The 14,577-nt window shown below is 39.9% G+C and overlaps 1 protein-coding gene across 4 annotated transcripts in view; it reads left to right on the top strand.

The window, feature by feature from the left end:
- Positions 1-14,577, top strand: part of LOC126187977 (stAR-related lipid transfer protein 7, mitochondrial) — a 132,690-nt gene that overhangs the window by 39,523 nt on the left and 78,590 nt on the right. For all 4 annotated transcript variants that reach the window (XM_049929377.1, XM_049929376.1, XM_049929375.1 and 1 more), the window contains exon 3: positions 8,751-8,843. In XM_049929377.1, the coding sequence (XP_049785334.1) occupies positions 8,751-8,843 (93 nt within the window). The remainder of the gene's footprint in view (positions 1-8,750; positions 8,844-14,577) is intronic.

A 14,577-nucleotide genomic window follows, 5' to 3' on the forward strand; every position in this document is an offset into this window, starting at 1 on the left:
ATGCTGCAAGGGAATAGGGGATAAAGAGAAACTACTGATGATGGAATATGAAAATTGAGAGGCTGTAATGTATGTGCTTCTAAGAAATTCATATTTCCACCATATTTACTACATTGATCTCTTTTGTCAGAGTTGAAATATCCAAGATTTTCATTACAGCAAAATATGGTACAGTGTTTGCAAATAAATGGAGTCACTCTGAGTACCTTAGACACAAAAAATGAGTTTATCAATGTGGAAATTGGAGCCAAATAAAAAAAAATGGCTCATTGAAAACAGTACTCTGTAGTTTTCTAACCATTTTTTCCTAAAATACAGAACTCACAAAACATATTTTGTATCCACTGTCATTGCAGTGTGTCTGAACAGCTTTTTCACACCCTCTTCACTCATGCAACATTATAGCTTATGAACATGTAACAGGTGCCATATTTTACAAATTGTTGTTTGAGGTCTTCCTCCTGTTGTGTTACCACTGTATTTGTCAACATACTACTTTTCTTTGTACAGTTTTCTTTGCATTGTTAGGCTCTTAAGACTGCGGATGTTGTTTCTTTTACTTGTGTTGGGCAGACACTTCATGTCTCTGTGAGACGACATTAGTATTCTAGGAAGTGGAGTATGTGACTCCATCAACATGGCTCCAGTTAACCTACTTGTACCTGATAATTCTGAATGCACAAAATGCTACCACACAATACTTAAACCACTTTATCACGTTTTGTGAGCTGTGATTGTTAACTTAATACTGCTACTAGAATGGGTGAAGAAAGTATTGCTCTGATTGTTTTATTTATAGCATGGCAATACATGTACAAAGATTACAAATTACTACACATCAACATTTAAGCACAGCTCTCCAGCATAAAATAATAAAAATAACAACAGCTATGGATGGATATGAAGGTCATTTATGTATTTTATAACATCATTCGTCACTGTGAAGAAATCTTCAAAAGGACCCTTGTAGGTACGTGTGGGACATGTCGATACAACATGAGCAACTGTCTTGTCATTCCGCACCACAGTCACACAGTGGTGGTGATTTGCCGCTCTTGTAGAGTGTGTCTGCACATTGTTCATGGCCCGTTCGGATGCGGTTCAAGATAGTCCAAATTGCCCGAGGCTGGTCGAATCCAGAGGGTTTCTTTGTATGCAGGGCGGCTTCAGGTATTGTGGGAAACAGTTTTCTGATTATAGTTGCCTGTGAAAGTGATTCATTAAGTTTTAGTTGATTAGGCAACAAATCTTGTATGTGACACAATGCTAATGGATTTCACCATTAGTCACAGAATGATGACAGTAAGGAGAGAGTTGAAGATGGTTGAACTATAGTATCGTATTATGATTATCATCCTTGCCTCTTCCTCTCAACACTAGCTTCTGAGTAGCTTCTGTAATTGTGTATGATCTGCAAAGGGTAACATATGTTCTCTATACTTGTTCCCTAATGATGATCTAAATTACAAGACTCTTATCAACCTCATCACAAAAGCTCTTCTTTCATTTCACCTTTGCAGGGATTTTAAAGCACAAGGTGTTATGGTGCTTTGCAACCCCATGATCCCAGGTTATGTTGAAAAACTTACGAATTCTGTAATCTGAAGATGAGGTAGAAGGCTCACTTCTGCACTACTGAGGAGTATTTCTTCATCACCAGTCTCTTAATATATTCTCCAGCCCTCACTGACTCTGTTCAGGCAGAAGTGATCACCAATTTGCACAAGTGTGTCCTTTCCTGGCATTTGCACAGCTAACAGACAGAGTAGTACTCAAAGGAAGCCACAAAAATGGATTGTCAGTGAAGCTAGCCGGAAATTTGGTTGCATTTGGTTGTTCAAAGAGGGTCCGGGAATGTATGAATTGCTACACCAGACCATTATACGTCCATTCCAAAGTCTGCAGACCTGACCTACATTGAAATGGTAAGTGCCACTCTGCTATTGTAAGGAGCATGTGGCTGTTGCATGATTTGTCATTCTACAAATCCAGAGGTTCAATCCTCAGTTGGTCATAAGATTTTGTCTGTCTCTTATTGCATCTGTTAATAAAATTTGGCTCATCCACCTACATTTTGTGATAAGATCACTAGTCATGCAATGGGTTTCAAGAGCAGGTTTTCATCTTTATGGAAGATATATGAGGATCTTAAAAAGAAAAGGTTAGTGCTTTAACAATGCAAAAAAGGACTGTAATACAGTCTGACAAAACAGTTTTTCTTTGCAATCAGTCATCCACGTATTCTACTGGTACCATTGAAACCTATACAATCATTTCCTCCTATACATCTTCTTCTGTTGGCTGTCACCACCATCTTACATTGCATGTTTTGCTGCATGTTTACCGGAGATGTTTATCGCTGTACTGGCACCCGATGAACACACAGATGAATATGCAATATTAGGAGGTTGTTCCAGCCAACGGAAAAAGAAGATCTACAGAATAAAATTTAGCATGTGGGTTTCAACATTGCCAGCAGAAAATGTAAAGAAAGATGAAACTGTTTAGTCTCACCGTTTACAGTTTTTTATGTTGTTAAAGTATTAACATTTTTGAAAGATTCTTGTACATTTTACCATGTGGGAGAGCCCCTCAAAATGTGTCATGTGCATTGTAGCCTTCTTGTGAATTGCATTGGGTTGATTCAGATCTTAATATTTTACTAATTTTTTCACAATCACAACTTCATGTTTTGCTGAGTTTGAGATGCTAAACCCTATAATTTTTATATGTGAAATATACTAAGTTGCACTGTAGTTTGGATTCCATATCAAACTGAAGGTCCCTGTATACCCGATTGGGTAAGCCCAACTAGATCTGAGGAAAGTAAGGACATACCCCTTTCAATAGGATAACCCATAATAAACAACTGTAGTCTTCAAATAAATATACAGTCTTACCTCATGAGGCTGTGCAGTGATTTAAATGCTGACCAACTAGAGGTAACCTTGCAGTCTTTCAGGACAAAAAGACCAGATGCTGCTGAGTTAGTAAGGAGATAAAAAGGAAATAATGGTGGGAATTCCTAAATTCCAGAGTGTTCAGCTTTCCATCACCAGCAAGTCGTCACTGAAATGGGGTGTTGTGGGCGCTGAATTCAGCATTCAGCATTGATAAGACTGTTGCACAATGGCCAGTCATGACAAAACCCATTGCGGCACCAACAGAGATAGCTGAAGAAATCCTCCCCACCTGTTCAATCAAATTTGAGACACTGAAGCCTTTTCCAACTTTTGAAAGGATGCAATACTAATATCCCTTGTCAAACCAGGAAGGACCAGACTTGCCTGAGTGGGAATAGTAATGTTGTCATAACTAGCTGTTTAGCTAAGACCCTGGGGCAGATGGTGAACCATTGCGTTTTGTGGTTTATCAAGTTGTTTTCAGTATTTAATTCAGAGAATACCTTGTAACAAGAAACATGACTCTGTTTGACGTGCCTACTCAACAAACCTTACTACACACACACACACACACACACACACACACACACACACACACACATATTCTCACTCACTCTCACACACCACCTCACTGTTGTCTTTTTCAATCTTGAGAAGGCCTACAATATCACCTGAGGCATAAATCCTATAGTGTTTTCCTAATATGACATTTGGAGAAATGGAGCAGGAGAAAGCTCTGTTAGACCAATTCAAACACAAAAATTATGTCTCACAAAAATTGTGTCCTCAGCACTGCAATTGATGCTGCTGTTATTGCTATCAGTAACATTAATTTACTCGTAGGTATATGTTAATAATATACTTATTTTTGTTCCACCTTTACTATTGTAACAGCATTATACCAGTTGGAGATGATGACTGATAGGTCAGAACAAAGGACACAGAACACTGATTATCAGTTCTCAACAGAGAAATATGTGTGTTTTGATTTCTGTCATGCTTGAAACATATTCATTCCTTTTTTTCCCAGCTGAGGGACTCCATTGTGAGCTAAGGGAAAAGGTGAGGATCCCAACATTTTACAAGGCTTTTGTTTGGTCCCAGGTGGAATATGTGTGCCATGTGTATGGATCAGTAACACCTACATGTGTGAAGATCATAGTGCTGTTCACCATGAAGGGATATGGCTGGCCATAAGTGTCTGCAGAACCTGCAGCATACTTGACCTCTTTCCTGATGAGCCACCACTAACCAATTCAGTGGTAATTCCTTATGATGATGTGGTATACATAGTGGTTCTTGTCTTATTCACAGTCGCCATTTTTCCACTTTGTTGAGAGCACACTTGTGGAAATGGCATTCTCTGATTCCCCAAACATAACAAAGACATTTGGAATCAGTGAGTAATCAAACTTAATGGCATTTTGTGTGAGCTGGATTCCAGATCATGCCCAAGGGCAGAGCTGTCTGCCTCTGTGGACTTCCAGGTGGTCTCCCAAAATCTAAGACAAGCAATACTTCAGGATTAATTTAAGAAATGGAGTTTTGTAACTCCATACATTAGCAATGCATTTATTTGAAGATTTAACTGATGGCAGGGGATTGGGGAGAGTGCAGGGGGGATGGGGGGGGGGGGGGACTACACTGTATTTGCTCTGTGCCTAGGCACATATATCATATATGATGTCTTGAGAGCCTACAGTTGTGTGCTGCATGTGACATAGAGACGTCATTATCATCATTACACCACATTTTGAACCAATGCACCAGTTTACTGGTGAGTCAGCAGCCCATGGTCAGAGTGTGGTCCGCCCTCTTAAGTTAAATAAGGTGTGAAATAGCTATTACGTGTTTATGTCTGCTCCCAGCTACTCCCCAAGGTGATGGGAAGGAGCAGTTGATGTGGTATGCCAGATGACTATAACAAACATGTTTTACAATTATTTTCACATCTCTTTACATATTTTTGAGCATTTTTTGGTGCACTTACATATTTAAGTATTTTGCTATTTTATTAGTACTGTGTTTTTCTGGTAAGTTTATTTTAATGTAATTTCTTTGCTGTGATACTCTGTAACTACAGTGGTGTCCAAAATTAAGGTTGCTTTATTTTACCACAAAACAGTATAAATAGGTGATAATAAAGTAGAAACAATGTAAAGAATTCAGAACGTAATCCACTGCAATGTGCATAACGGTAGACAAAAATGTTCTTTGTTTTTTCCAACTTAATGGATTTGCACACGTATTCTGACAACTGGTTAATGTGTGACCACCTTTGGCACCAATTCAGGCCTGACAATGATGTCATCATTCTCATATTGAAGCAATAATGCCCATTCTTCCTGCAGAGCTGCTCACAAGTCTTGGAGAGTGGTTGGTGGATGCTGATGTGATGCAACCTGTCTGCCTAGTGCACCCCCAGACATGCTCTATGGGATTCAAATCGGGAGAGTGAGCAGGCCATGCCGTGTGTGCAACATCTTCCATTTCCAGAAAAACATCAACCACCCGTTTTCTAAGAGGTTGAGCATTATCATCCATCAATACCACGTCTGGGCCCACAGCACCTCACAACTACTGTGCATGAGACCTCAATATCTCCTCACAGTACCTGACAGCAGTTAAATCTTGCTGATTCATGCATACAATTTGATGAAGAGGTGTTCAAATGGTCAATATAATTGCTACCCTCACCATTAGGGATACTCCTCGATATCAGTCTCTTTCTGCAATGTTTGGGTCCCAAAATCATGTTCTACATGCCCTCCAGGTGTGAATCTGTTGAGTATCACTCCCCAGGCTAAATCAGGACTCATCTGTGAAAGGAACATTGGCCCACCATTCGACCATCTAGGTGGCTTGTTGACGGCTCCACTCTAGATGTTCCCTTCTGGGAATGCACGCCTCAGATAAACAGACAACAGGTCTCCAACAGTAAATGCAGCTCTGCTGAAGCCTTCTATACACTGTTTGCCTCAATATAACATGTCCAGGGGATGCTGCGATGTCAGATGCAGTGCACTATGAAGGCAGTACTGTCATGCCCTTACAGCCAAATAACGATCCACTCTTTCTGGTGTCACATGTGGTCAGTCCTGTCCTGGTCTCCGGGATACAGTTTCAGTCTCTATAAACTGTCGCCCTATCCGAGAAAGAACAGAATAATTCACGTTAAGCTATCAGGTCACATCAGTTTGCGACTCCCGTGCTTCCATTCTTCATATGGCTCTCCATAGCAAAGAGTCTGAAGGCGTCTTCTCTGTGCCATTCTGCACATTGTGTACACAGTGATTGTGGCGTAACAACATCTGTTATGGTGTGTATGATTATATCATGAATTAGACACAGAAGGTGGAAATAGCAGTTTGTTGCTTTAATTTTGGACACCAGTGTATTTTTGTATGGGTCCCAGTGGCCACTCTGTCATGCAATCCTAAAAAGAATTACAACAGTAGAAGTACTCAAATCTTTAATAATAATAATAAAAAAAACATGTTCTTTAACTCTTATATGGAGATATATTCCAAAATTTTTGAGTGCCTGAATATGTGATGTGCATTGTCATTTTCTCCATTACTACATTGGCCCAGACCCATACTATGTAATAGCGAGTAATGACCTAATCTAAGTTCCTTCAGATTCTCTCCACTCAGTTGAGGTGTTTAGTGCTTCAAAACTGTATTGAAGCACCCTATAATAAAAGGCCGCTTTCATCGTAAATACTTTCCAATCTTGAAACAGAGATACTGTAATTTTTTCATAAATTAAAAATATATGATGACCTGAAGATGGTTCTCATTACTACATAACTCCACAAAAGATGAGTTATACATAATTTGAAATACCAGAAGCCACTGTTATTAATCTCCTCTTGTTCTGCCCTGAGCAGCTGCTAACACTCCACTTCAATATATCCACTGATGCAATAATTATATTGTTCCAAATGTATCTCTGTCACTGCTTTTACAGCTGTTTCCCATGCATCTACACATTCTCCTTTCATTATCTTTTTGTAATCTATTGTTCTCCATTGTATGCTTTCCTTTCGTCTGTACTATCTGATACAATATGTAGCTTTGTGTTGATCAAAATTTCTCATTTTCGTTTCCCTCCTCCTCCTCCTCCTCCTCCTCCTACTCTTACTCTTACTCTTACCCTTACTCCCATTTTTCTCTTCTTTTAGTTTCCCTTCTACTGATAATAACCGTATGTGTGTACTTTTTGTTATTCCTATTCCCCCTTGCAATTTTACTGTTCCGCCTTCACTAACTGTTTCATTTGTGGCTGATACACAGTATTTACCAGGGTTAGTCAAATGGAAACTTTAAAAATGCTATAATATTTTTCAATATAACAATAAACAAAAATTGTGCATATCATTTTTGACATAGTCTCTCTGACATTGAATATATGTATTTCACTGCTTTGGAAGAAGTCAGAAGTCTTTGTTGTTTACTCCTGGCTGCATGGCAGAGTTGATTTTTGAGGATGTCTGAATAAGTAGTCCTGGTTACCATCACTCTCCTATCCATGTAATGCTCCAAAATTACTCCACTTGCATCCCAAACCAGAATCAATATGACTTTCCCATCAGATGGTTGAATGTGGAATTTTTTTGCTTATGGCAGTGAGATGTAGCATCATTCCTTGCTTGACCCAAGTCTCATCACCTGTAACAATTTTTTCAAAAATTCGTGACCTTTGAGGTGGAAATGATACAAAAGTTCTTCACTTATAGCAACACAACTGTCTGTCAATTCGGCAGTCCATTGATGTTTCATCCATCTTGGAGACACCTTATTGAAGTACAGTGCATTGTGAACAATATTCTGCACTGAACCAATACTAATCTTCAAAATTGTAACTATTTCATTCAGTGTTATGCTTCCGTTCTCCTTTACTAATGCAATGTTCTCGTCTGCCGCTAAGCAGTGAGCCTGCACTGTTCTTTGGGAATCCTCCACAGAAGTTACACCATTTGTACACTTGCTACAGCAACAAACGCAAATCACCATACTGCATTGTCATTCTGCAATGAATTTCAGTTGGTTGGACACCTTCACCACACAAAAAATGCATCACAGATCACTGTTGAATTGCGGTGCCTGTTGACAGCGGGTTAGCCATCTTATTGTGGATGCTGCTGCCTTCCCGGCATTGTAGCACCACTTTGTCAACTTTTGGTCATTTTCTGAATCTCAAAGAACAATACTGTCACCTACCAACCCCATCACACAACTTTTCAAAATTTTATGAAGCTTTTAAGGTTTTCATTTGAACCACCCTCATACCAATATAACACATTCATTCTCCTCTCAAATTTCCACTTTTTCTGTTTCCCAGTACTTTCATAGCACACTCAGTCTTTTTTTTTTTTTTTGCGTAGAACATTCAATTCCACTTCCTTTTTTTACATTATTAGTCTTCCTGTCATTGATCATCTGAGATTCTTTTTTTTTAATTTTTCCACATTTTTTTCATCTCCTGTATCTCCCATCATAGTTTTAATTTCTGGCTGTGAAGAACAAACATATGATTGCTAGAAGTTTCAGACAATTATTTACATTTAATGATTGTCAATTTTAATGCAGATTTGCTGTACAGGGTTAACAAAGGGCTACAAGTATTCTTTCATACTGTCACGTGATGTTGTCATAACATGAGCAGTGGTAATCAAAGTTACAATTTTGAAATTTTTTAATTGCTTCCTTACTAATTATACAGATTTTGGTCATATACATTTTATTAAAATATTTATAATTTTTTGCAACAATTCATAATTTATTTGCTTAAAGTCATATCATACTGGCTGAGTATCTCAAATCTGTGCGCTCCCATTTGCAGTACGATCTGATTGGTTGCCATTCATTGAAGAAGATGATGTTCTCATATGGAGAAAACAGGAGGACAAAATGAGAGGGCTGTACGCTTACAAAGGTGACCAAACTATTCACGCTGTTTAAGTATGCTAAGTTCAGTGTAATAAGGAATACTCTCTCTCTGTCTGTCTGTCTGTCTGTGTGTGTGTGTGTGTGTGTGTGTGTGTGTGTGTGTGTGTGTGTAGATATTAATTATTCACAGCATGATAGTTCTTTGAAATCCTTGTTCACAACACTATTAAAAAATAAAATCACATGGGGGACACACTAAGTAGTTTAATTTCTATAAGCTCACTTCTGAAGTATGTATCGTATACCCATCCTGAGATTGAAGAACTAGTGTAGAGAACAATGATTCAGGACTATCAAGCTTTCGTTTATTGCAAATGTGGAGGAGAAAGACTTAACTAAATGAAAAGAGGGATAGAAGATCTGAAATCAGGGTGTGTGAACAAGTTACAGGGATCAGTGCAACCATTACTTGGTTTAACATTTTGTTTACAATAGTGTCATTAAAGAAATTATACTTTGTAAGCAGCAAAAAACAAAAAAAAAAAAGCTTTCTTAAATGCTTCATAAAGGTATAAAATTTTCATCGTGGCATTAAAACAGTGTGTTGCATTCTATTACAGCATTAACCAAAGAAAAGGCATTTCAGAAGACTTACTTATGTTAGATATGCTGTACTGTAAATAATGTTCTATTTTAATTATTGTGGGTACTCTTCGGGAAAGTGTTCTGTGTAATATCTTGTTTTTACAGTTCTCAGACTGAGGAAAATACATGTGTCTAGATAATTTTGGGAATTACAGTGTCACAAGTGTTGAATGGACCCTCACAGAGATTACTTGCCAGGTGCTAATGCAGACATTCACACAAATAGATACACACAAAGTCCAAGTTTTACCAAATTATCGTCATAGTCTGAACACTGCATTAAAAATAGGCGTGTTGAGTCTGAGTGTTATGCAAGCAGCAAGACACCAAGTAATATCCAGGAATTCAAATGCCTGCAAAATATAGTAGGTGAGTGTTTGTTGCATGTAAAGAGTATAATGACCCGTGCATATGCATTTGGTCATGGGATCTTACCACAAGTGTGTGCCGGACAAGTAATGCATACTGTTCATGGCCCGTGAAGTGGCTTCTGAAGATGGAATGTACCCACGATGATTAGTGACTCTGTTGTTTTGTCCTTAAAGTATTACTGAGATGCAGTATCCTCTTGCACCTCTCGTTCTCATTCCTACTGTATAGTGTAACTGCAGTAAAAGTCGCTCCTGACCAACTGTGAGTTGTCAACCAGAAAGGTGTGTGCCATGTTTTTTTCATCTTTACAATCCAGCAAGGGAGCTTCAGTGACACCGAAGCAGTTGATGTGACCAAGCCATACTAATCCTCATGTAAGCTGCAGGAATATACCTGGTGTTGCAACGGGCACTTGTCCATGATGATCTTGACAGTCAGGCACACCCCTTTCACTGTGACAAGCTGCATTGTTTTGAGAAATGGGTCTGAGCTAAGGTGTAGTCTGTTATGGGTGGACCATAGTAAGGATGACTGTCGGGCACCGCCTCTTGCGTTGACCATTACAGACATGTCCTGAGGAGACATTCGAACTCGGCATCAATCCTTGGTCCGTATGCCTGGTGCCTAACCAGGGCTTTCATCCTGTTATACCACATAAGCATGGGAAAGTAGCATTAATGCCCACATGGGAGGTGAGAGAGGCAAAGTGGAAGAGATGAGCCCTCTGTGCTCTGTATGTTCAGCACTGTAAAGCACAACATCACTGATCAGTGTTTAATGATATTAGAGGGTAATACTGCAGTTTTGCAGTCAGTTCAGTTGAGGATAAAATGTATTGGGACTATACTCATATGATTTATAATGCAATCTTGTTTGGGAGCAGATCTTTGGCTACTTCTATGTGGTGTAGGTATCAGTAGCTGAAAAGCAAGACAGTCTGGAAACAGACCCTTCGTGTCAGTCAGAATCCATATTGGTACCAATGGGAAGTTGAGAAAGTATGTCGACAATCACATGGGTTGAGGTCACCTTGGATTGGATGCTGTAATTGGATTAAAAATGGCACTCAACACTGCACCCTCCTGGACTTGCAGTCTTCTTTGGATGCTGCCTGAGAATGTCCTTGGGTTGATCAAGTCCACTATTTATGCGTGGATAGTGCTGGGTGCTCTGTAAGCAGTCTGCGCCGCATCGAGTGCTCCGTCTGCGATCCGCACCTGCCAGGTGTGACTCCAATGGTCTTCTCTGGTCACCGGTGTTCTGAATGCCATTTGCGACCAGCTCAGCCATCCTCTCAGGCTGTGGTCGTTATCTGAGGTGTTTCAAATCCAACCTGTAATGTGTGTGCTCTGTCTCATGGCTGTTTTTTCGGTCTGCACTTTGTTTCTTGCGAAATCTCGAAGTGTCCTACGTTGAGTTTTCAGAAACTCAGGAGCCAGATCCTAGGCAATGCTGAGCTGGTATCCAGTGTCATGGCTGATGAGATTCTCTATGACCTTTATCTCTGTGGATTCTTTTATGGCACTTTGCATTCTGTGTGATAATCTTGTTGTCATTGTAGTTCATTGAGTGACAAAGTTCTAGACAGTGTTCTGCTATGGCTGATTTTGTTGCCTTTCTGAGTCTGATGTGCCGCTGGTATTCTTTACACCTGACGCCCACAATCCTGTTGGTCTGGCCAATGTATGACATCCTTCATTGGCCTTTGATGTTGTGGATACCTAACTTGCATAGGCCTGGGTCATCCTTTATATTCCCCCACATTATCCCAGTTTTAGTGGGTGGGCAAAAATGCTCTTGATGTCATGTTTCATGAGAATTCTGCTGATCTTGGCAGAGATCAGTCCAGCATATGCCAACTATGCCATCTTCTTTGCCTCTTTTGATTCCTTGTCTCGATCCTCTGGTTGACTGGTAGGTCGAAGGGCCTTCTTGATGTCTCTAGAGGAAAACCCATTTTTAGCAGCTGGTAAACTTCTCGGGATGTGGGTTTGTGGTCTAGGAAACTCCTCTTTCCTGACAGTACGGTGCTGGACATCCTCGAAGGCTGGATCATTACTTCACATCCCAAAAGGTTTACCAGCAGCTATGTCATTTGATTGTGAAAGCCTTCATTCTAGAACCTATTCTTGCTGAACACCGATTGTAAGTGTTCTATTTCTGTCGCCAAGCTGTTGGAATCTGACAGAGAATGTGCCCTGTGGACTAAGAGTTTTGAGCACTCTGTTATTCTATGCCAGATGGTGGCAGCTACCAGCTTGCAGATATAAGTCAGTGTGAGTAGGCTTGTGGTACACACTATGCCCAAATTGGCCAACTGCCTTCCTCTTTACTAGTAGATACAGGAATGGGATTGTCCATCCTTCTCCAGTTTCATTGTGAATTTTGTATTTGGGTGGTGTGAATTCAGATGTTCCAGAAAATTATCTAGCTTCTCCCTATCATGGGGCCAGATGACAAAGGTATCATCCACATACCTGAAAAAGCAATTGGGTTGATACGTGTCTGATGTAAGTACCTCTTCTTCAAACTTTTCCATAAATAGGTTGGTCACCACTAGTGATAGAAGGCTGCCCATCACTGCACCTTCCATTTGCTCATAAAATTGACCTCCATCTAGGAATAACTTTGAAGTTAGTACATGCCTGAATAAGACAGAGTATGACAGAAAGTTTCAACAACTTCTGGAGGATCGCAAAGTGGACAAAAAGACCAGGGCTCTGCTGAAGGAGACGGGCCTGCCTGAACAAGTGATCAAGAAGCTTTGTACCAAAGCACCCATACAATCCAGACTTTACGGACTCCCCAAAGTTCACAAAAATGGCGTTCCGCTTCGACCTATTGTTAGCAATATCAGCACCCGACTGCAAAATATCTGAAGAAGTTGCTGGCACCACATGTGGGCAGATGTGCACACCACATTCAGAACTTGGAGGACTTCCTGCAACGGAAGAGGCATCTACACATTGTGGACTCTGACATCATGGCCAGTTTCGACATGGTCTCTCTCTTCACACAAGTGCCACAGAATGAATCAGTTGATCTTATTGGAAGTGCAGACCGAGAAAACAGCCATGAGAAGACAGAGCACCAGACATTACATGTGAGATTTGACACACCTCAGATGACGACCACAACCCCAGAGGACTGCCGAGCCAGGCGCGGATGACAGTCGGAACACCAGTGGCCAGAGAGGACCATTGAGTTGCACCTGCTGAGCACGGACCATGAACAAACACTCAATGCAGTGTGGACTGATTACCGAGTGCCCAGCACCATCCAGGCATAAATACTGGACTCCATCCTCCCAAAGACTATTCTCGGGTAGCACCTGAAGAAGACAGCAAGTTACACTATCGAAATATCATGCGAGAACAATGCGAACATCTGGCAGAGATCCCAATTATTCAACATGTCATCAGATTGTCGGGAAAGCCTGAAGAATTATATATTTAGCTTACCTGGGTATGCGGAAGAATCTCAACCGAATGCTTGTGTATAAGAAACTGCTACTCTTTATATGCCACATACATTGAACTCCTGTTATGGCTTCTTAGATATTATAGAAATGACTATTTGACTATTACTTGGTGTCTTCTTGTCTGCATAATTGATGACTCAGGCTCAACATGGTTATTTCTAACATAGCATTCAGCCTATGATGATGATGATGATGATGATGATGATGATGATCTGGCACAACCTGGACTTAATATGCATCTGTTTGTGAGAATGTCTGTATTAGTAGCTGGCAAATAACTTCTATGAGGCTGTATTCAACATGTGTGAAGCTATAATTCCCAATATGATTAAAAGAGATGCATTTTCCTCGGTATAAGAACTGTAAAAACCAAGATATTGTGCAAGACACTTTCACTGATGAGTACCCACAAAAATTAAAAGAGAATAGTATCAGCAATACAGTATATCTAACATAATTAAGTATTCTAAAGAGCCATTTATTTGATTAATGCTGTAATATAATACAAAACTCTATTTTAGTGCTATCATGAAAATTTTGCACCTCTATTAAACTTCTAACACATTTCAGAAAGTTTTTGTGTCTTCCTTGAAATACATTTTTTTGCTGCTGGCATGGTATCGTTTCTTCAATGATGATAGGCAAACAAATTATTAAACCAAGTAAGGTGTGCAATGATCTGTAGATCTTGTTCAACCCTTCTGATTTCAGATGTTCCTTCTCTCTTTTGAGTCATTTAAATCTTTCTGCTCCTGGCAGGCATTTGTTAATGATGTTCTGAACAACCTGCATGTCAATATATCATTTACTAAGACCACGCTTTCAGTCAATGTGTAGATTGCAAGGAAGGGTACTGATGGAAGCTGCTTTTTCAGCATTGCAAAATCTTGATCATATTCTGACACCCACTTAAACTATGTCCCCCATTTATTCACAGCACATTGATAGCAAGTGATTTTTTTCCTGTGTGGCAGTTAAAATGCAACTGATATTTCATTGTGTAATAAATGCAAGTACATTCAATCTTGAAATCACTTGAGCAGGTGAGATATACTAATGATTTTTTCTTCCTCGATGCCAGTTTCCTGAGGATACAGCAACTTATCCATTGCTTATACCAAGCAGGGCTGATGGGATGTGGCCATTAAAATGCACAATTGGCAATGGTAGGATGCTTTCCAAGCACTCAGAAGAACAATGGTTTATTAATAGGCTTCCAAATAGCGCACTGTCTAATGACACACAGTTTCCTTCTCTCTCACAAGGACTCACCAACATGCAA

This window comes from Schistocerca cancellata, chromosome 5 (assembly GCF_023864275.1).
Source record: "Schistocerca cancellata isolate TAMUIC-IGC-003103 chromosome 5, iqSchCanc2.1, whole genome shotgun sequence".
NCBI lineage: Eukaryota > Metazoa > Arthropoda > Insecta > Orthoptera > Acrididae > Schistocerca > Schistocerca cancellata.